The sequence below is a fragment of the Gymnoscopelus braueri genome (assembly GCF_963280865.1).
Source record: "Gymnoscopelus braueri genome assembly, chromosome: 9".
Taxonomy (NCBI): domain Eukaryota; kingdom Metazoa; phylum Chordata; class Actinopteri; order Myctophiformes; family Myctophidae; genus Gymnoscopelus; species Gymnoscopelus braueri.
In genome coordinates, this window is record NC_137610.1 from 55,247,271 (window position 1) to 55,268,450 (window position 21,180).

General features: G+C 39.7%; 2 protein-coding genes across 2 annotated transcripts in view; both read right to left on the reverse strand.

Annotated features, from left to right (window-relative positions):
* LOC308092387 (uncharacterized protein) overlaps nt 1-16,107 on the reverse strand; it is a 31,893-nt gene extending 15,786 nt beyond the window's left edge. Inside the window, exons 1-13 of the mRNA XM_080438248.1 lie at nt 16,048-16,107; nt 12,049-12,502; nt 11,216-11,365; nt 10,276-10,462; nt 10,010-10,110; nt 9,783-9,918; nt 9,126-9,222; nt 8,322-8,461; nt 8,085-8,134; nt 7,815-7,961; nt 7,145-7,202; nt 3,384-3,412; nt 2,091-2,216 (exon numbers count right to left, since the gene is read on the reverse strand). Of these exons, the coding sequence (XP_080294374.1) occupies nt 2,091-2,216; nt 3,384-3,412; nt 7,145-7,202; nt 7,815-7,961; nt 8,085-8,134; nt 8,322-8,461; nt 9,126-9,222; nt 9,783-9,918; nt 10,010-10,110; nt 10,276-10,462; nt 11,216-11,365; nt 12,049-12,496 (1,669 nt within the window). The 5' untranslated portion in view covers nt 12,497-12,502; nt 16,048-16,107. The remainder of the gene's footprint in view (nt 1-2,090; nt 2,217-3,383; nt 3,413-7,144; nt 7,203-7,814; nt 7,962-8,084; nt 8,135-8,321; nt 8,462-9,125; nt 9,223-9,782; nt 9,919-10,009; nt 10,111-10,275; nt 10,463-11,215; nt 11,366-12,048; nt 12,503-16,047) is intronic.
* Nucleotides 1-21,180, reverse strand: part of LOC308092388 (mixed lineage kinase domain-like protein) — a gene marked incomplete at its 5' end in the record, with an annotated part of 98,566 nt that overhangs the window by 15,786 nt on the left and 61,600 nt on the right. The window lies entirely within an intron of this gene.

Sequence of the window (21,180 nt, forward strand, 5' to 3'; positions counted from 1 at the left end):
TGGTATATACGTCACGGACGCATCCCTTGAGGTTTTCAATACCCAGAAAACTGGCGAAAGTGGCCGTTTTCAATAGGTTTTGGTCATTATCTCTGGAACAGAAGGTCCAATCTGCTCAGTTCAAAGCTTCACATGCGTGACTTTGAGGACATTAAGCACGCAATGACACATTTTCGGGTTATTTTTTTTTAAGGGGAGGCGAGATCTTAGTTGGGCAGGCGACCGCCTCTCCTGCCTCTACAGTGGGAGTGGGTACGCCACTGGTCGGCGCTCGGCGCTCGTAAAGACAGTGATGTCACTGAAATGCGACAACTTGTCTGTCTGCTGTCTACCCTCTGCTGTGTTAGCATTATGGGTAACTCGTTAAAGTGGCAAATTAAATGTGAAACACATCAACTATTAAGAAAACAAGAAGATATGTTGACAAAGATACTCCATACATTTGGAAACATATTTTTATTTAAATCAATATCGTCTTCAGTTAATGCAGGATAATTTTAAAAGTAGGCTAACTTTCATATCCTCTCATAGGGAATGCATTGGCAGCTGCAGTTCATCGTTTTAACGGACCTCGAGTAGCGGCGCTGTCTCAAAAGTGGGCGTGAAATTTGTAGTCCCCGTGTGTCTCTATAGAACAGAGTAGGACAGAAAACTCTGTATGTACTAAGAGGCATGAGGGAGTGCACACTGCACAGTTAAAGACCTCAGAAAAAAACACATTGATTACTTTACGGTTACATTAGATTAAAAAACAATGAAATAGTACAGCCTACAAGGCTAGTTGTTGAACAGTGACAAGACTTTGGAATCCTGAACTATAATACATGGTACAATATACATCATTAACACCATGGTATTCCTTCTCATGAGAAGAGCTGTTGGCTTACTCCTTCTCTAACTGCTCCACCAGCTTGTGTAGCTGGTCCACAAGCTCTGTGGAATAGGAAATAGCAACAATGACCAAAGAGGCAAGTGGTGATTGTGATGTGATACAATGAAAGAAACCCTAATTTATAGCATTTTGCCACATACATTTCCAGCCTGTGGTGACTAGACAGTCGAGTCTCTAATTTGCCCCGGGGTAAGTTTGAAGTTAAAGAGTTGAGTTTGGCCGAGCCCCTATTCCATCTCTATTGGTGTTTTCACATTTGATCAGATTATTACTCACACCCGGGTTCAACCCGCCGTCTTTTCACATTTGTCTAATCTGTCCTCCCTGGGATAACACTCAACCGAGTCCCAAACAAGCTATAAACACATTTACCTCCAGCTGTTGGCCTTTGGGAAGCGTCATACGCACGACAGGCATTGATCAGTCCTCCCAGCTGTTTAAGTTTAAGTGGGACTGAGTTTGTAGCTCAACAAAAGCCAATTCATCCTGGTGTATGACGGAGGACAATTTCACGATAAATTAAAATCTCTGCGCTTATTTTTCTAGTCACGATAAATGATAACGATCATCGTCCCATCCCTAACACACATCCAGTCTGACCAGAGCCTGTCTATCCAAGGTGATCGGTAGCGCAGGGAGCTCTTCTTTGGGTCTTGTTTAACATTCCTTCTCATGCACGTCTCCGTTTGGGCCAGATGCAAACCAGCCAGCTAGTCACAAAAGGATATTACAAAATATAATATAGTATATAATACACACTAACTGATGTAGACAAGTCATTATTATTAACCTTCCTCATACCTTGACTCTGAAATCTTGGTCTACCAGGAAGTTGTGGCTGTCGATACTCTGTTGACTAAAGTCTTCTTGATGTAAGCTAAGAGGAAACAATAGTTGTCGTTGTAGAACCCAGTTTAAGAGAGTTAAACATTGTGGCTTAACCCTGCCTGGACACTTAAGACAGGCCCTCATAGAGATATTACTCATTAATCTTATCGTCTGTCGGGTGGAAACCTTGTTCAGGATTACAATTTAAAAAAATGGCAAAAGTAGCAGATCTGCTACTTTTGAGTGACGCTGTAGTATGATCAAGTAGGGCATTCATTTACAAAAAGTTAGAATATGGAGATAAGAGGTTTCTGCCCGACAACAGCGTTATTCTGAATCCGATTAGTTTGTTTTTGTCACCAGTAGATGCCTTGTGCAGCATCCAGACACATGGAAGCCTTCCTGTCCCAAGGTACTTCACACTTGGAGTCCAACACTTCTCTAAGTCTTCCCTCCTTACAGAACTCCATAACTACAAGGACGTTTGGGCTGGGTCCTACAGGCAGGGAGAAGAACACCTCATACTGTATGACTTATAATGACCACCAAACCATAAGGGTTCACAAACATTTCCCGACATGTTCTTGGAATTGTAGGCATTACATTTAGTAAGACTCGGTTCCACAGATAAATTGTTGTGAGCTTGTAGATCGGCTATTTTCACAATCTTTGCCTCTTTCTTATGTAATATTTGACAATTTGGTATTAAAAAGATCTTAAAAGTCATTACATGTAACTGTAGAAATGTGCAGATACCCTGTATACACTTCTACTGTATGTTGGTTTGTTTACTGTTGAGTGAGAAAACAATGTTGCACATTAAGCTAATCATCTGGGGACCCCCCAAATAATTAGGGGACCCCCGTGGGGGTCCTGACACCCAGTTTGGGAACCACTGATATATACGTATATAGAAATATATAGATATGAAAGCAGTGATGCTGTGGTTTCAGTAGATAGTCTGGTGCTTCTCATCAAAAATGTAAATAAACATGACTCACCATTCTCATCCTGGATACAGATGCCAAACATTCTCAGTATGTTTAGGGATTCAAATTGATCCATGTTTTGAATTTCCTTTTCGAATATCATCCTCACCTCACTTAGGGAGATCATACATATAAAAGATGATACCTAAAGATTAACACCCAGGGATTCACATACATTATAACCGTTTTTATCAATTAGAACCTTGGATAAATGTTCACTGTATTGGCGTATCTTCTGATGGCCACAGTCATGTCCTTGTATTGTCCCTTATGGACTTCTGAGATGAAGGGCTTTTTGGGAATGTCATAGATCAGCTCCTCCTGTTTGATTTCTCGGATGTCTTGAAGAATTATCCTGGGCTTTTGTACTGTTAATGGTTAAAAAAAAAATGCTGCAGCATATTCACCATTCCCATATGTTACCATTGTAATATATTCAGCATTACCTTTTATTACAGAAAAAGATTATTTTGTTACAGCCTCATGGTCAGCACCAAACACTTGTTTGCTACAAAGCTAGCTACATGGTAATCAGGGAGTTTGTATTTTAATCTTGACCCAGTTCAATACATAAATATTCATTTCATATTAATTTTACAAACAGAATTGGTTGGTTGAAACATATATTAATCTCAACAGTTTAAAGCTCATCATTACTAAATAAACACACATACCTGCCATATTCTCTTCCTGGTCTGAGGATCTGTAAGAGTCACACGTGACCACAGTGCTCGTTATATAGAGGGGTATGGTAATTGGGACATACCACTTGCCAGGGGGGGTGTGCATTTTTTCTGTGTAATATATGTTATGGATGAAAATAGTTGTGTTGCTAAAAACATGAGTAAAAATTACAGTACCTTGTGGATTATAATGATTTCTGTTAGGTTTGGGAAATGTTTTCTTGAGTTTCACTAGTGATGAAGGTGAATGTATTGAGGGAACCTGTCCTTAAAGGGATAGTTCACCCCCAAAATGCCTTTTTTTCCTATCTATCACACACCCCATGGAGACTTGAATTCATGGAGATTTTTAAACCAAGATATTTCTAAGCCAATAATTTGATGACCGGCAGCTGCTCCGGTAGGAGACTCAAAGTGTCAACTTTGAGTCTCCTACCGGAGACATTAGCATCTTTCTGCCGTTCATCAAATTATTGGCTCAGGAATGAGACAAAAAACTAAAAAATCTCCATGAATTGAAGGCTTCATGGGGTGTGTGATTGATAGAAAATAAGTATTTTTTTGGGTGAACTATCCCTTTAAGACAGATAGTTGGTGCCACTAAGCAGAGGTCCAGGTTTTATTATTTGAGTCAGTCTGGTTTCAGGGATGAGTGAGTGAACATGGGCACAATGCTGCTGGAGGAGCTCTGCCCTAAACCCAGTATGCTAGTCTGTTTACATGCTTTCTAGCAAGCAAACTGTCTAGTCTAAACTTTAGACTAGACTGTTTGGTTGCTAGAAAGCATGTAAGTTTATTGTTTTATATTTTTTTAATTACATTTTTTTAATTTTGGAAACCTATTCTGGATTTGGATTTGGTTTTGTCCATTCTGTCCACCTCGCCCTCATCAGAACGAACTCTCTTACACTTATATAAATAGCATCAATGACCAAATGTCTAACAAACAAATAGCCTAACTGCAGTAGAAACTGCATCGACTAATTTCTTCTTTACAAAACACAACATGATATAATAACAGGCTACAAGAACACATCCAGTGGTGGAAAAAGTACTCACATTCTTTACTTAAGTAAAAGTACCAATACTGCAATATAAAACTACTGTTACAAGTAAAAGTCCAGAATTCAAAATTTACTTGAGTAAAAGTACTAAAGTATTGGCATCAAAATGTACTTAAAGTACCAAAAGTAAAAGTACTAAATATTTGAAAATAGCAGATCTACAAGCTCACAACGCGTCGCGATGCGACGCGTTGTGAGCTTGTAGATCGGCTATTTTCAAATAGCCTAGGTATAAAATAGGGTTAAAGGGATTAAGGTATGTTTCATTATTATATATATCATAATTTATATCTCAAAAGTAACTTTTTTTTAGTTTTTTATTATCTCAGGTACTTTGTAAATATGTAGATAACTTTTCTGGCCTTCTGTTGCTCTCTTGTTTTGATCTCCTTCCCACTTGCCCCCCACCCCCTCTTCTTCTCCCCCCCCCCCCCTCTTCTTTCTATGGAAACTAACGTTGCGATGGGAACGATGTACAAAAACGAATTTCACCCACTTTTTTACCTTGTAAACCTGTGATGTGACAATAAAACTGATTCTGATTCTGATTCTGAACTAGTAACTAAAGTGTTCAAATAAATGTAGTGGAGTAAAAGTACAATATTGGCCGCTGAAATGTAGTGGAGTAGAAGTAAAAGTATTGGAAATTGGAAATACTCAAGTAAAGTACAAATACCTCAAAATCTTACTTAAGTATAGTACTTAAGTAAATGTACCTAGTTACTTTCCACCACTGAACACATCAATATTCCTTCATTATTAACCTCCTGGGGGTGCGGCATCTGGGGTCGTTTTTGTTGCCAATCAACAATAAAGAATAGTTTGGAACAATTTGTATGTTTATTTAAATCAGTCCTGACAATTGTGTTACTGTATTATGTATATCTTTGTTTTCCCTTTTTCTATATTTGCGGGTTGGTTCAGGTTCCTCTCTGATTAACATATGTTTTCATTTGCTGTATCACTAGTGGCAAATGATTCAAGTTGGTCACACAGGGTTAATAACAGCCTGAGGTTGGTACTTGAATGCATGTTCCAGATGACAAAACAGAGGTTACTGTCATAATAGTCTCTCGAGACCGACTGTAGGTTCACACAATCTTCTAATGTTTCCACCTACTGCATAATTTATGCTCCATCATGCGATGGTGCCGTGTGCCAAAAATAGCTGATCTACAAGCTCACAATAGGTTGCATCCGCTGTAACAGTACATGTTACATATGGCCTTACCACCTTACCTTGCAAGTACATTTGCGAGAGCCATGGCATTTTGTTTGTAGGTGTAATGGTTTTCTGCTGGTGTCACTCCAAATAGAGCCACAAGGGGGCATAATTGTATATTGGTTTCAAATATTTCAGACATGATTTCAAAGATATTTGTCCAATACAGCTTAATGTTATATTATATTCATTTTACATTTTTAATTTCTCACCATGCAACTTGATCATTAGACAGACAGACTTGTTCATCCCCCAACATAAATGACTGATTTGAAAATGTTAAACACAACAGTTGTTAAAGCCAACATGGGCCTATGACGGTATGTGTTTGCCCAAGGAGTCCTAAATAAAGTCATCTGGAGAACGTTGCTCAAGGATCACCCCCCCCCCCCCTCTATGTTGCCTAGAACTGGATAATTGATTGAGGTCATGTGATTTTCTTATTTACACACAACAGCTCTAAGGTGTATTAAAGACATAATTCAATGTTTAAAATGAGTGGTATTCTCCTTTAAGTATATACAATATAACATAGTATACAGGCTAGTTGTTGAAGAGTGACAAGTATTTTAAATCCTGAACCGTATTACATGGATGGTACAAAATACACCCATTCATAAACCCAGAGGTAAATCTAGTATAGCAGAAAAGGTAACGCACACCACCGTGTAACAGACACTGGTCTCTTAGGCCACACCCACAAAGGGACCAGACAATCATAACTGAGTGTAGCCTCGTTCCTTGCCTTACTCATCAGCCTGGTCACGCCCTAAATAATGCAGAGAGTGTCTATAGGGGCGGGACTTCCGTCGTACGTATTTCCCCCAGAAACGATGTCTTTTGACCAATCAAAACGCTCGTTTAATTCACAGAGACTGTAAACAGATTTGTAAAGCGTTAACGTAATTTCCTTGGGCGGTACGTCCGCCACATTCCGGTACTTCGGTTTAAACTTTAGACACTCAACCGGCTAGAACTTGCCCAGCGTGAACTGAGTGGGAAGAGCAACCAAGGGGCCTTTTCAATCCCCCAAATCAGTGTCGGTTGACTACAGTAAGATAATCAATCAAATGACAACTAATAACATATACATATAATAACATACATTTCATTGTTGTCGGGCAGAAACCTCTTATCTCCATATTTTAACTTTTTGTGTTTGTTTCGTAAATTAACGCCCTACTTGATCATACTACAGCGTCACACAAAAGATAAAAAATAGCAGATCTGCAAGCTCGAAATGCAGCGTGAAGCGACACGTTTTGAGCTTGTAGATCTGCTATTTTTTGTAACAGTTGAGGACATAGGAGGTTTCCACCCGAGAGAGACGATAGAAAATAATGCCATACAGTTGAAGAATAATACAAGATTTCTAATGGACATAATAGAGAATTACACATCAGTTCTGAATGAACATCATAAATAATAATCCATTTATCAAAAACATTTTCTTCTTTTCTTCTTACTCCTCCTCCAGATCCTTCACCACCTGCTCCACCACCTTCCGTAGCTGGTCCACCAGCACTGTAGAACACATATAAATATCATTTTGGGGATATTTTGCATCAATAGGCATAAGTTGAAATGAGGTAACATAAAACTATTGATGTGAAACAATAACAGAAACAGTAATGAGGGGTGAGTAGACAAGCATGTGACAAGTGTCTGTCTCTCTACAGACTTGAGTTCTACCAGCACTGAAATACATTGCCCATGGGGGTGAGTTGAGTTTGGCCAAAGGCCTTATTCTATATCTATTGTTTTCACACGATCAGAATTAGAATCAGTATCAGCTTTATCTGTCACATAACAGGTTTACAGGTGTAAGAATGGGATGAAAATAAATAAATATAAATAAATAAATAAAAATGTGTGAACGCTCCATCATTTTGTAGTGGGCCGTGAGAAGAGAGAGGTACAGCGAGAGCAAAGGGAAAGAGATCAGCTTACATAAAACAAATAAAGATATATATACCTATACAGATAGCAGGCCAGGCATACAGCATACATGATGTTTAGAACATTAGCATCTAATATGAGGTATGATCTAGTCATTGATTAGAGATCATACCTGGGGTTAGTCACACGCAGGTTTTACCCTCCTTCTTTTAAAAAACAAAAACTAAACACAATTACCTCCAGCCGTTGGCCTTTGAGAAGCGTCATACGCACGACAGGCATTGATCAGTTCTCCCAGCAGTTCAGGGCAGTCTTCAGGAAGTGGTTCTAACACTTGCTTGTCCTCACACACTCTCTTATGGATCTCCATATGGGTGGTACAATCTGTTATGAGAGAAATGGTTATGATACATTAAGCAATCAGGTACAGGTAATTGTGTAATTGTAAAGTGTACAAGAAAGGTACAGTCTGCATTAACCACTGTTTTCACTTTTCAGGACACACACCGTCAAGGGGTTTCTTCCGGGTTGCGATTTCCCACAGGACCATTCCGAGACTGGAAAAAACAAACAACAAACAAACAAAACATAGTGTGGGTTGGTTCATTCAGTTACGTTATTGGCTATAGGTCCACTTAGAGTTAATTGATTATCCCATGCAGCATTTTATTGTTTCGTGACTTATTATATTCTAACATTTGTTTTAAATGTTATTCTTCTTATCTTATTGTTTAGAGGACTGACCTGTAGATTTCACATATCTTGCAGTATGGATGGTTGACACTCTCCAGCTGCTCAGGTGAACGGTAGCGCAGGGAGCTCTTGTTTGGGTTTCTATTCCTTCTCAAGGACGTCTCTGTTTGTACCAGCTCCAAACCACCCAGCTAGTCACAAAACAGACAACCAACGAGGGGGAATCATTACTAAATATGATATAATATCTACCATATAGAAAATATACTGCTGTACTAAAGTAGTGACTGATTTCAAAACTCACAAAGGAATATTATATACATAACATTATGACTAAAGTATTGAGCCAGGAACAAAAGAAAAGAAGTATGCAAGAACATATGAGCAACCACTCGAGGAGATTGTGAAGTGCCGCACCGGCAAACAACCTTCGGTCAAAATGTCCTCTCAGTACAGGGTTGTGTAGCATGGAATGGCCTTCCTCTACATATAAGGGATTGTGCTACATTTCCATCTTTTAAATTCAATGTGAAAAGATGGTTGCTTGAAAACCAAAGCTGCAACCATTTGTGATCATATTTTAGGTTTTTTTAGGCTATGTGATGTAATGTAATTGTATTTCACCGTTTGTCTGTTTTCTGATGTTATTGTTTTTCTGTTTTTCTGTTTTGTGTGAGGACTGCGGATGAAAATTAGCATCTTTGCTAAATCCGGTGTATTTACGTTCATGTGACGTTCATTAATATGCTCTGTCCTGTCTAAATAAACAAATAAATAATAAATAAAAAAATAACATATGATGAATCCCTTCATATCACAAATATGAAATGCAGTTTGTTTTTAACTCCTTCATACCTTAACTCTGAAATCTTCATCGACCAGGAACTTGTTGCTGTTGAGACTTCCATGGACATAAGTCTTAGTAGATTTGACTTGTTCTTCTTGATGTAATCTAAGAGGAAACGATAGTTAAAAAAGTCATGCCTCATGGACAAGGCCCTCATACAGTATCACTGTCATCAAATTCTTTATTTCTTTATTTACTTTATTTTCTTTGGATAAATGTGTACCCTTAGCCGTCAATGAATGCTCCATATCCATATGAGTAAAATTGCTAGACTAATTTGTTTATTTTTGGAACACGGTTGGAACACTTATAGGTCATAGCAGTGGCGGCCATTTTCTGGTTCCACTCAGAAAAAGACAATGCATTTTTCCCATAAGCTGAATTCCAATCCCCCAAACTCGGTCACTCGCTCACTCTCCTCGCGTCCTCCACTCGCGCCTAAGCCCCGCCCCTGCGAGGGGGAGGGGATTAAATGCGAGGACGGAGTGGTCGACCCATTGCAGTATGGATGGTTGACACTCCCAGCTGCTCTGCGGAGTGCCCCTTTATTACTATCTTGGCTGTGTTTTTATCTGAGCACAAAATACAGCCTACCACGTCAACCCTTACTCCTTCTTACTTATTAATCTAATTGGTTTGGTATTTCTCTACCACTGAGAACTCACCTGTAGATGCCTAGTGCAGCATCCAAACACATTCGAGCTTTCCTGTCCCACGGTAGTTTGCGCTTCGAGTCCAACACTTTTCTAAGACTTCCCCTCTCACAGTACTCCGTAATTATGAGGTAGTTCGGACTGGGTCCTACAGGCAGGGAGAAGGACACCTCATGTGAACCACCAATTTTTTTTTGTTCCAGTGCAAAATAGAACACAAAATGATAAAGTTCACTCACCATTCTCATTCTGGACACAGATGCCAAACATTCGCAGTATGTTTGGTGACTCAAAGTGCCTCATGGTTCGGATCTTCCTGTTGAATATCCTCCTCACCTCGCTTTCAGGGAGACGATTAAAGACAATTAAGACAATCGAAATGAACTCTTGGGCCCATGTGATAATTTATCATATCACTTAGCAGGGGTCTTCAATGTTTTTCAGGTCAAGGACCCCTTAGACCCCTTATAACCATTTTATCAATTAAAATATATATGCCACAAACCTTGGACTAGTGGAGGCTGGATAGTGTTTGATGGCCACTGTAAATTTCTGGTATTCTCCTTTGTAGAGTTCTGACATGTCAGTTTTCATGACAGGCTCTTTGGAAATAAAGATCAGCTCCTCAGGTTTGATCTCTCGGATGTCTTTAATCTCTCGGCTGTCTTTAGCAGTGATACTCAAGTTGTATACTGTTGATGATGGAAAAACCATGAATGGGATAGAAAAATAAATCATCAGACAGCTGTCAGTGAAACATGATCCATTATTCGAAACTGGCCCCTGTAAAAGTCCAAACCTAGCCCCCCCCCCCCCCCAACCTGACATGGAAATTCAAATCCTTGCTAATACTTTATGGACTCCAGTCTCATATTCTAGCGGAATTGAAACTCTCAAAAGATCAGAAAATTCCTTGACTCAGATGAAATATTGAATGGTGATAGAATGATTTATTTACTGTGTAACATTCACACAACAAACACGTACATCATACACCAGCAAAGCACACAGATAGACTGACTTGCTCTTCCCTGACTGTCAGCTCATAATTGGCTAAAGGAAAAACAATCAAACATTTGATCTCTTCTACTGAGCTTGTTAGCGCTAACTTCTCTCCCATGCTCTCTACTCCCAGCAGATGTGACATGCGACCATAACTCCTTGCATTGCGGCCTTATCTAAACAGATAGCATTTTAGGCCCTCTGTTCACAGCTCTCAAGTTTTAGCAAAACAGACTGATCCATGCCAAGCAATATAATAATATAATTTAGCTTCATCAAACCCCAGCATCCATATTCTGGGGGGAACATTAGCCGATCTACAAGCTCACAACGTGCTGCAACGCGTTGTGAGCTTGTGGATTGGCTATTTTTGGCGAAGACATTTGGTGTACACAGAAAAAAGCGGCCCACGTACTAATGAGACGTTATTGTTGTTTACTTACGCATGTTACCAATTATTTTCAGCATTTCTTGGGATTCATCCTGTTTCTCCAACATAGCATCGTGTTTCTCCAACGCAGCATCCTGTTGCTCTGACATAGCATCCTGCTTCTCCAACATAGCATCCTGTTGGTCCATCATATGTTGTAGCACTGTGAAACACATTCTGATATTAAAGCCAATCACACAATCACGGCTACGTTCATAAGACGAACCTGATCCATGTGCTCTTTCATGCAAGTGAAAGAGTGCATCGCTGCTACAGCAATACATCAATTTTATATCAAAATGCTGTATTTCGGGCATGTAGTTTGACATGGTACACCCTCCCATACAGAGTGAAAAAGTAAGACCTACATTGGGCTCAAAGGTACAATGATAGATGTCATAACCCAGTCAATCCGGGAAAGCATCTGTGTCATTTTAGATTTGAGCTATATAGCACATTGGTTCAAAGTGGGGCCCGGTGGGTGGGGGGTGGGGGGGGGGGGGTAACCATGTCCAGGGGGTCCCCAGCCTCCAGCCAAATGTGTTAATACAGCGTCACAATCCTTTTAACCACTTTATCCTTATTTTATACGTTGGCTATTAAAAAAAATGCAGATATACAAGCTCACAAGCTCAACACGTCACTCTGAGAGGAGAGCTTGTACATCTGCTATTTATAAAAAAAAATCAGATTAAAAAAAATTAAACTTGAATAATTTAGCATTTCGTAGCACAAATCTTCTATTCTGGGGTTCCCTGGCACAAAACATGTTCAGATGGGGGTTCGTGGAGGTTTGAGAACCAGTGTCTTAACACACAAAAGATGGCAATACGCCCCTCCTCTCACTTTTCTGGAGCTCTGAATGATCCTCCTCCCTGTCTGTTTCATCCTCTTTCTGCCGAAAGGCCACGTCAAACAGCTTGTGTAGATTATGATCCATGTCCACCTGCAGATTCAGGGACAGCACCTGGAATGCGTCGTTGAGACGCTCGTTCAAACTCACAAACTCGTCCCCGCGGCTGTTGACCTTCAACATGCGCGCGAGGAAAGTAGCAGAGGTGTATTTTTCGACACTTTCTTTAGCGGATTCCAGTGTGATCTTGAGCTCCTTGAGGGCCGTCTCCACCTCGTCAGAGTTCTCACCAGCAGCTTCTTTTCGCCTGATTTTCAGCAGCAGTTCCTCAAGCCCTTTCACGCGCCAGGCCAGACGGCGGCACTGTTTCTTGTTGGCCTTGACCTTCGCGCAGAGAGCATAGAGTTGCTTTGCTATGGCGAAGATGCATTCTAAATCCATGACCGACTGAAATGAGAGAGGGTAGAAAGGGGGACAGACACAGGTTGAAATGCAATAGACTGAATCCTGAAATTAACCAGATGGAAATGAACTGAATAGAACATGGACTGGACAGTACTGGACTTGAATGGAGCAGGCCTAATTGGATTGGATTGGATTTCTATCAAGGATGCAGAGGGCATTGTAGAACCGAAGGGGACGCATGCATGTGTTCCCACTTCCCAGCGTGTGCGCTCGCGTGTGCGCACGAACATTTTGTTACATTTTTTCGTAACATTTTGTTACTTTTTTTTATTTTATTTTTGTTACATTAATTCGGTTAACTAGGTATAACACATTTACTCCATGAAGTGTAGATTTTTTTTTTCTTCATCCCAAAAGTGGGAGGGATATCCCCCCCCCCCCCAATGGAACTGAGTATGTTCAACACCCCCCCCCCCTCCTGCGTCCTTGATTTATATAACCCACATATTATCTCTATACAGAATGGCACACACCCAAAGGTTGGAGAGGTGCGGACTAGCAGAGCATACAAATGAAAAGGATCAGAGACACACACTCAGGTTTTCAAGCTACAACGTGTTTTGGCATGAGCCTTCCTCAGCGCGCGCACACACACACACACACACACACACACACACACGCACACACACACACACACACACACACACACACACACACACACACACACACACACACACACACACACACACACACACACACACACACACACACACTGAACCGTGCACCCGGTAATAGACGTTATTACTTTAGTTACAGTGTAGTTACACTCTCAGAGTTAATATAACAGTGAGAATTCTTCAGTGTAGAAAGGGGGGACAGGGAGAAGCATAATGCTTTATCAAGCCCTACTCAGATACTCAGATTTCATAGATAGATTCATAACAGTGTTTTCAGGTTCAATGTGTGTCAAGTCTTGTGCACACAGGTACATAAGAGTACAATAATTATGATCTGGTTCCTCAGCACAAAGGTTTCATGCATAAACATGACGAGTCTAGACAAGATAAACTGGTCCTGCCGTCTTCTTGATCCCTGGAATCCCTGATGTCAAACCATCGTGTCGAAATCACTTCTAAAAAAGGAACTCCTTTTACTGACGTAATGCCATGTTGCTTTTTTAATGTATCACTAGAGTAAGGGGATTTAATTTGGGGACAATTAAGGGTCCACATCATAATAGATTTTAGGCCCTGAATGGAGCTTTGCAGCAGTGGTTCTCAAAGTGTGGTACGGGGACCGCCAGGGGTGCTTGAGGGGGTTCCAGGGGGTCTCCAGCGAAATGTGTTATGAGAGAGGACATGTGGAATATTATAATGTTTGTTAAATGTCTTTGATTGATTGATTGATTGAAATTTTTATTAGGCAAAAGAATGTAAAACAACACAGTTACATTTATAATGCTTTTGTCTAAAAGGTCTGACCAAAAAAGTCCTTGTGGTCTTGTTTCCGTTGGGGTCCTTGGATTAATTTCATAGACATATATAATAGCAACCAAACAGTTCAAATCAACATAAAAAACTGAGAAAAAATACCAATATGTACAAAAAAAGCATCATGAAGAATAAAATAAAAGTATATACAAAAAAGGGGGGAGGGGGGTCAACTGTCTACAGGGAAACTGGTACTACCTCCTCTTATGGCCTCCAGAAAGATGAGCTTTTAGGGCTGTTTTGAATGAGCCCAACGAACTGCATTTTTTGAGGGATCGGGTTAGGCTATTCCATACCTCGGTGGCCGTGGTGTAGGAGGAGAATTTGCCCATGTTTGTTTTATGGGTGGGTGGTACCAGATTGTTGTTTACGCTCCCTCTAGTTTCGTGACTGTGGGTGTCACTAACTTTTTGGAGGTATTTTGACAGATAAGCAGGTATGGGGGGCCCCAGTCCGAGAAGTAGTCAAATCAGTTTTTTTTGGGAGGTTTGAAGCTTAGTCTTCAGTGACACTGAGGTGTTGGAGTACCAAGAGGAGCAAGCATAGTCAAAAAGGGTCTGAATCAGGGTCCCTGAGAGGGTCCTGAGGGCCTGAGGGTTGACAAAAGAGGAAACTCTGCCCATATATCTGGTTCTCTGGTTTACTCCTTTGACCACCTTTGTTGCCATGCTTTCACCTGACAGGTATTTGTCAAGAATACATCCCAAATAGTAATCTCTTCTTCGCTACAGATGATTGTGTCATCGACTTTGACCTTGAAGTCATTAACCTTCATCTTACTGAGGGAATGTTTGGTCCCAAAGAGAATGGATTCAGTTTTCCCAAGGTGTAGTGACAGTTTGTTATCGGTAAGCCAGGTACGGATTTTGGAAAGTTCGGAGCTGAGAGCTTCCTCAACTTGCATCTTGTCCTCACCCGAGATCAGGAGTGCCGAGTCATCAGCCAACAGGAACAGTTTGCAGTTACAGGCAGTATTCATGTCGTTAATGTATAGTAGGAACAGTAACGGCCCTAGAATGCTGCCTTGAGGAACCCCGCAGCTCACCGGGAGGGATGAGGACATGGTTCCGTTGATGTCAACCACTTGCTCTCTTCCCTCCAAGTAAGATCTCATCCAATTTAGTGATGTGCAATCAAAACCAATCGCCCTCAGCTTATTAAGTAGAATTGAGTGGTTTACAGTGTCAAACGCCTTTTGGAGGTCCAGCATGACCATGCCGATAGCTTTGGAAGCTCATCCTTTCCAACACAACCTGTAATCAAAGTGTTACAGGCATAACAGTGCTTCTCCAGTTAAAGAGAACGTGAAGAAAGAAACTCACGAGGCTTAATTAGGTATGTCTCCAGTTATGACTCCGGTAAAGCAGGTCATATGAAAAGCCGTACTACACATTTCATATTTATGAATAGGCTACAGTAATGCTTCTGGTATTTTGTATTGTTGAACAGTGCTCGAAAAAGTACTCAAATGTTTTACTTAAGTAAAAGTATCAACACTGCAAAAGTAAAAGTCCGGAATTCAACATTTACTTGAGTAAAAGTACAAAAGTATCGGTAACAAAATGTACTTAAAGTACAAAAAGTAAAAGTACTAAAATATTAGAAAATAGCCGATCTAGAAGCTCACATGCGACGCGTTGTGAGCTTGTAGATCGGCTATTTTCAAATAGCCTAGGTATAAAATAGGGCTAAAGGTTAATGTATGTTTAATACATTAATAATAATATGTGTTTAATTGTAGTGGAGTAAAAGTACAATATTTGCCTCTGAAATGTAGTGGATTAGAAGTAAAAGTATTGGAAATTGGAAATACTCAAGTAAAGTACAAATACCTCAAATTTTTTTTAAAAAAAAGTACAGTACTTAAGTAAATGTACTTAGTTACTTTCCACCACTGTTTTTGAATACCACAGATAGCCCTGACTGGATGACGTATGAATCACGTTCCTACCATCGGCAAAAAGGAAATGAATACAACTTCATATCGTATTTGAAGCCCCTGACAAACCTGTGGACATTATAAAAAGAAAGCAGGCGACTTAGCAACTTCAACTGATTTCAATAAAACACATTGAAGAACTTAAGGAAGTCATTTACCTGTGGTGAGTGTGGATGCAGCACGCCTGTTCACACACCCTGGTCACACTGTTACTAAAATGAAACTAAAATGAAACTAGAGCTTGGTTTAATGCTCTCTGCCCCTCCCTCTCTTCTTGCTTCATTCTTGTTTGCATAAAGGCACGGTGGCACAGATTTATACAAAAGAATGCTAAAAGGATTACCCAATAAGTCCAGGGCTTGATTCCTGAGGTCCTGTGTATTCAATTCATCAAGACATTTAAAAACAAACAATAATATACAATAGTATGCAAAACATCATACATATGAGTAGTAATAAAAAAAGAAAGAAAAATATGTACAGTAAACATTTGGGGGTGGGGGGGGGGCTTTTTACAGGGGCCAGTAACAAATTGCAGCCACCTGTTGGTGCTCTTTTAGATTGGTTTTGAAGGAGAGTCATACTTTTTTATGCCTGTTGGTTCTAGGGCATTCCATATTCTGGTGGCATAGCAGTAGAACAATTTTGACCACATTTTTGTGCACCAGGAATGTCGCAATATAGGGATTAAGTGGTTTAATTGGCTATTGGTCCAGTTAATTGATTATTCCATGCACAAACTAAATATGAAACAATAAAGCAAAAAGTCCATAAAAGGAAGGCTGGCTTTATTTGTAGCATAGTGCTCCTTTTTACAATCTAAATAATCAGTATGGATTGGACAAAAATCCAATTAAATTAAATGTATGTGAAGTTACATGTTTAAACTGCAGACTAAAATATGTTCTTTACTAAATCAAGTCATATCTGTGAAACTCACCATACACTTTAAAAAAAGAGATATGTTCTACACATACCTGTTACACACATAGGGTACCACAAGCAAATGTGAGGTGAGCTCCACTTAAAGGGCAAGACCACTTTAGTAGAGGTTTGGGTTGTGTCGTTACCTTGCCATGATGTAACTACAAAGTTGGACAAGAAATGAAAAATAATTGCTCCAGTGATTAGAAATTGATAATTCAAAATATGCTTCTCATTGCTTCTTACATTGTACGCTGAAACAGCTCTCAAAGTCATTATTTTAGCACATAAACGAACGCAAACCAATTTGATTCAGACAATATAGAACATCACCAAACCCAGTACTGTTTTTTTGTTTTAATAAAAATGTTAACTTCCTGTTGATTTGACTATTTGAAGATCCGGATCGGGATCCATGGATCCAGTCTGGGTTTTCTTCCTAATAAAAATGGCAAAATCAACAAGAGTTGTTTCAACGTACAATGTAAGTCCAATGTAAGTCAATGAGGAGCATATTTTGAATGATCAATTTCTAATCACTGGAGCAATTATTTTTCATTTCTCGTCCACCTTTGGAGTTACATCGTGGCAAGGTAACTACACAACCCTAACCTCTACCAAAGTGGTCTTGGTCTTTAACATCAGGCTTGAATCAACCTGTCGAGTTGTTCCAAGACCAATAATGAACGGCATACAATACATAATGCCAATTATTCCACAGCGAATGTTGTTTACGAACAAAATCAATTGTTAGAAACAAAACCTTGTTTTCAAAATAAGTTTACTTTGATTGATTGATTGAATACTTTATTAACAGTTTGCAAAAAGTACATACACTGTAGGTACAGTTATACAATAATGCTAAAACTAGGATAACACAAAAAGCCCTGAGGGCTTGTTTCCATTGTGGTCCTGCAGTGACTAGGTGACGAGATCTGCTTTCGAGGCAATCTTGCCCTGTTGCTGTTCACACTGTCAAGGATCCTCCTCACTAGTGCTTGGAGTGTGTTGTCAGCATGGACGTTGGCGGCCATTTCCTCATGTACCCTCACTTTGCAGGTCATCAATGATGGGCCCCTCATTCACGCACCACAAATCTTGACAGTTCCTCGAGTCTTTTTGAAGAAAAGCTCTTTGTCTTTAAGCAAATGAAAATATAACATACTGTAATAAATAAACTGCATATGATTGGTATATATATATATATATATATATATATATATATATATATATATATATATATATATATATATATATATATATATATGTATATATATATATATATGTATATATATATATATATATATATATATATATATATATATATATATATATATATATATATATATATATATATATAATTCTTGTACACGTTATATCTAAAGGGATTGAGAATGAACTGGGAAGAGAATATTAATATTGTAGTTGTATGGACCCACATCCTGTTTTAATGAAGTGTAGTCCATTGTAGTCCAGGAGGACTGACATTCACCTCTGTGGAAATCATGTAAAACACACCAATGCACGCCCGCGCACGCGAGCACACACGCGCGCACACACACACACACACACACACACACACACACACACACACACACACACACACACACACACACACACACACACACACACACACACACACACACACACACAATACAAATACATACTGTACATACCTATGCATGTGTTTATGTATATACTGTATGTACTAATCAGCTTGTACTGTATGTGCATACAACTGCATGTACCGTATACATACATAAATACATACTGTACATGCTGAATGTTTGGTAAGTGGTGTAGAAAAGGGGATTGACCTCTATTCAAGACTTAACATGTTATACTTCCACCTATGGTAGGCAGTAGTTTAATAACCCAATGATGCTTCTAGGGGAAGATAAATGAATTAAAAAAAATTGAGGTGAAATTCAGTATTCTTTTATAAATAATTTAAAAGGCGACAGTAGCTTAGTTTTAAGGCCTCATTGTGTCCCATTCACATCAACACCAGTAGCCTATATTATACCACCAAAAATCCACATTGTGTTATTCTAAAGGTTGCTTATTATGTGCTGGCATTAAATGTCTGCTGATTTGCCTCTAGATGGCAGTATGTACTCATCTACATTCACGGGAATGTTCCAGAAGTGACAGACTTGTCACTTAAACACTTTCACTGTCTACAGTATTTCAATTGTCAACTAAACAACTTTTTCTCTATATTTTTTACTTCAAGTGAAACCACAGAATGTGACATTGTCTCAGTGTTATACATAGGCTACATGTAACAACACTTATTTGAATATGTGCACATGCTTCTCTCAATAGAGCAATATGACCCATACTGTGTGTCATGTTAACATAATAAATAAACTACAAACAATGTTTAAGACACGAGAAAGTCTGTTTAAGTGATGTGGTAAAACTGGATGAGTATGTATGCTTGTCAGTCACCAATATATGATGTTGTAATAGGCAATAAAAAGGGGTTTCCTGGTGAGTGACACATAGGCTATGGCACACTGATGGCATAGGCCCAAGTATGTCTTTATCACATGTGCTTTTAATAAGTCAAAACAGAGAAAATATCTAAGACTTGACGTATCACAGACGAGAGTCAAAGAAAAAGAAGTTGAACAAAATGTTGAATAAAGTTTCCAGCAGAAGGAGATTATTATGCAGATCTGTGGTTGCTGCTTGCATCTGACATGTGTGGAACTACACTTCCTCTTTTTCCCACTTCCTGTTTTCCACTTAGTGTTATTGCGGGGCTGGCCGACTGGTGCCGCACAATAACAGGGTCCTATTCTAACATTTGTGTCTGGGTTGTTCTTGGTTACACACACACACACACACACACACACACACACACACACACACACACACACACACACACACACACACCCACACACCCACACACACACACACACACACACACATATATATATATATATATATATATATATATATATATATATATATATATATATATATATATATAAATGTGCATGAGTGCTCACAAAGATGTAAAGGTAATAATTTAAATAACATTTAATAGAATAGCCTACTCTCCAGTAAGCTTACTTGAGTTATTGAGACAAATCATCTGGTATCTCAGTACTTACTGAAATGGCACTTATCACCAAACATTCTGGACTTTGTCGAGCGGGTAATTTACGTCGTAGATATGTGAAAATTAATATACATTCATCCCGTAGAGGCTCTCTTTCCAAAAGGTCATATTCCTAGTATAGTGTATTAATACAAATCCACACCTAGAAATGCACTTAAGCCTATGTCATAAGTGTGTCCGTCCTGTCTGTGTGTTAGCAGCTAATCTCCGGCACCGTTGGCCCGGTCGCTGCGAAACTGTGCACACCCACTCCCTGGATGCCAATTCAGAACCTCTGCCCCACATTTTTCACATGGGCCTGTTATAGCGCCACCTGGAGGCCGATGTGTGCAAACCCATTTTTTCCTATTACTCCTACAGCTTTTAACTAAACGTCATGCAAATCGGTACACAGTATCTCTATAGTCATGTGATCAACCCGGGTCTGTTCAATTTCCCATATTCCATCCTCATTGGCTAAGGTTGGCTTCCAAAGTTTGCAGGATTGGTGAGTTTTGAACAAACTGCCTCAAATCATGAACGCAGCTTGCCATTTCCATAAAATTGCACACGCACATTCCCACTAGGCCGAGGAAGAAATGCCACTTAAAACTTTTCAAATCAGCCTCATGGTGGCGCTATAACAGGCCGATTTGCATTTTTAACTATAACTGCACCGATCTGCGTGAAACTTTGCACGCACACTCCCCAGAAGCCAAGGAAAAACATCTGCACTGCATTTTTCACATCTGCTTTTTACAGCGCCACCAGGAGGCCGACTTATGTCAAATACATTTTTGGATATTAATCCTTCAGATTTCATCCAAACATCGCAAATCGGTACACAGTATCTCTATAGTCATGTGATCAAGACGCATCTGTCCGATATTTCATATTCCATCCTGATTGGCAAAGGTTGGCTTCCAAAGTTTGCAGGATTGGTCCGTTTTGAACAAAATGTCTCAAATCATGAACGCGGCGTGCGATTTCCCTGAAAGTTTGCACGCACATTCCCACTAGGCCGCGGAAGAAATGCCACCCTTTTCACATTGCCCTGTTATAGCGCCACCAGCAGGTCTACTTTAGCAAAACACATGTTTGGAACAAAATGCCTCAAATCATGACTGCATGCACATTCCCACTAGGCCGAGGAAGAAATGCCACCCTTTTCACATTGGCCTATTATAGCGCCACCAGGAGGCCACAATAACCTACCTGACCTGGCGGAGACCTGTGCTCCGAGGAGCACTTTTTC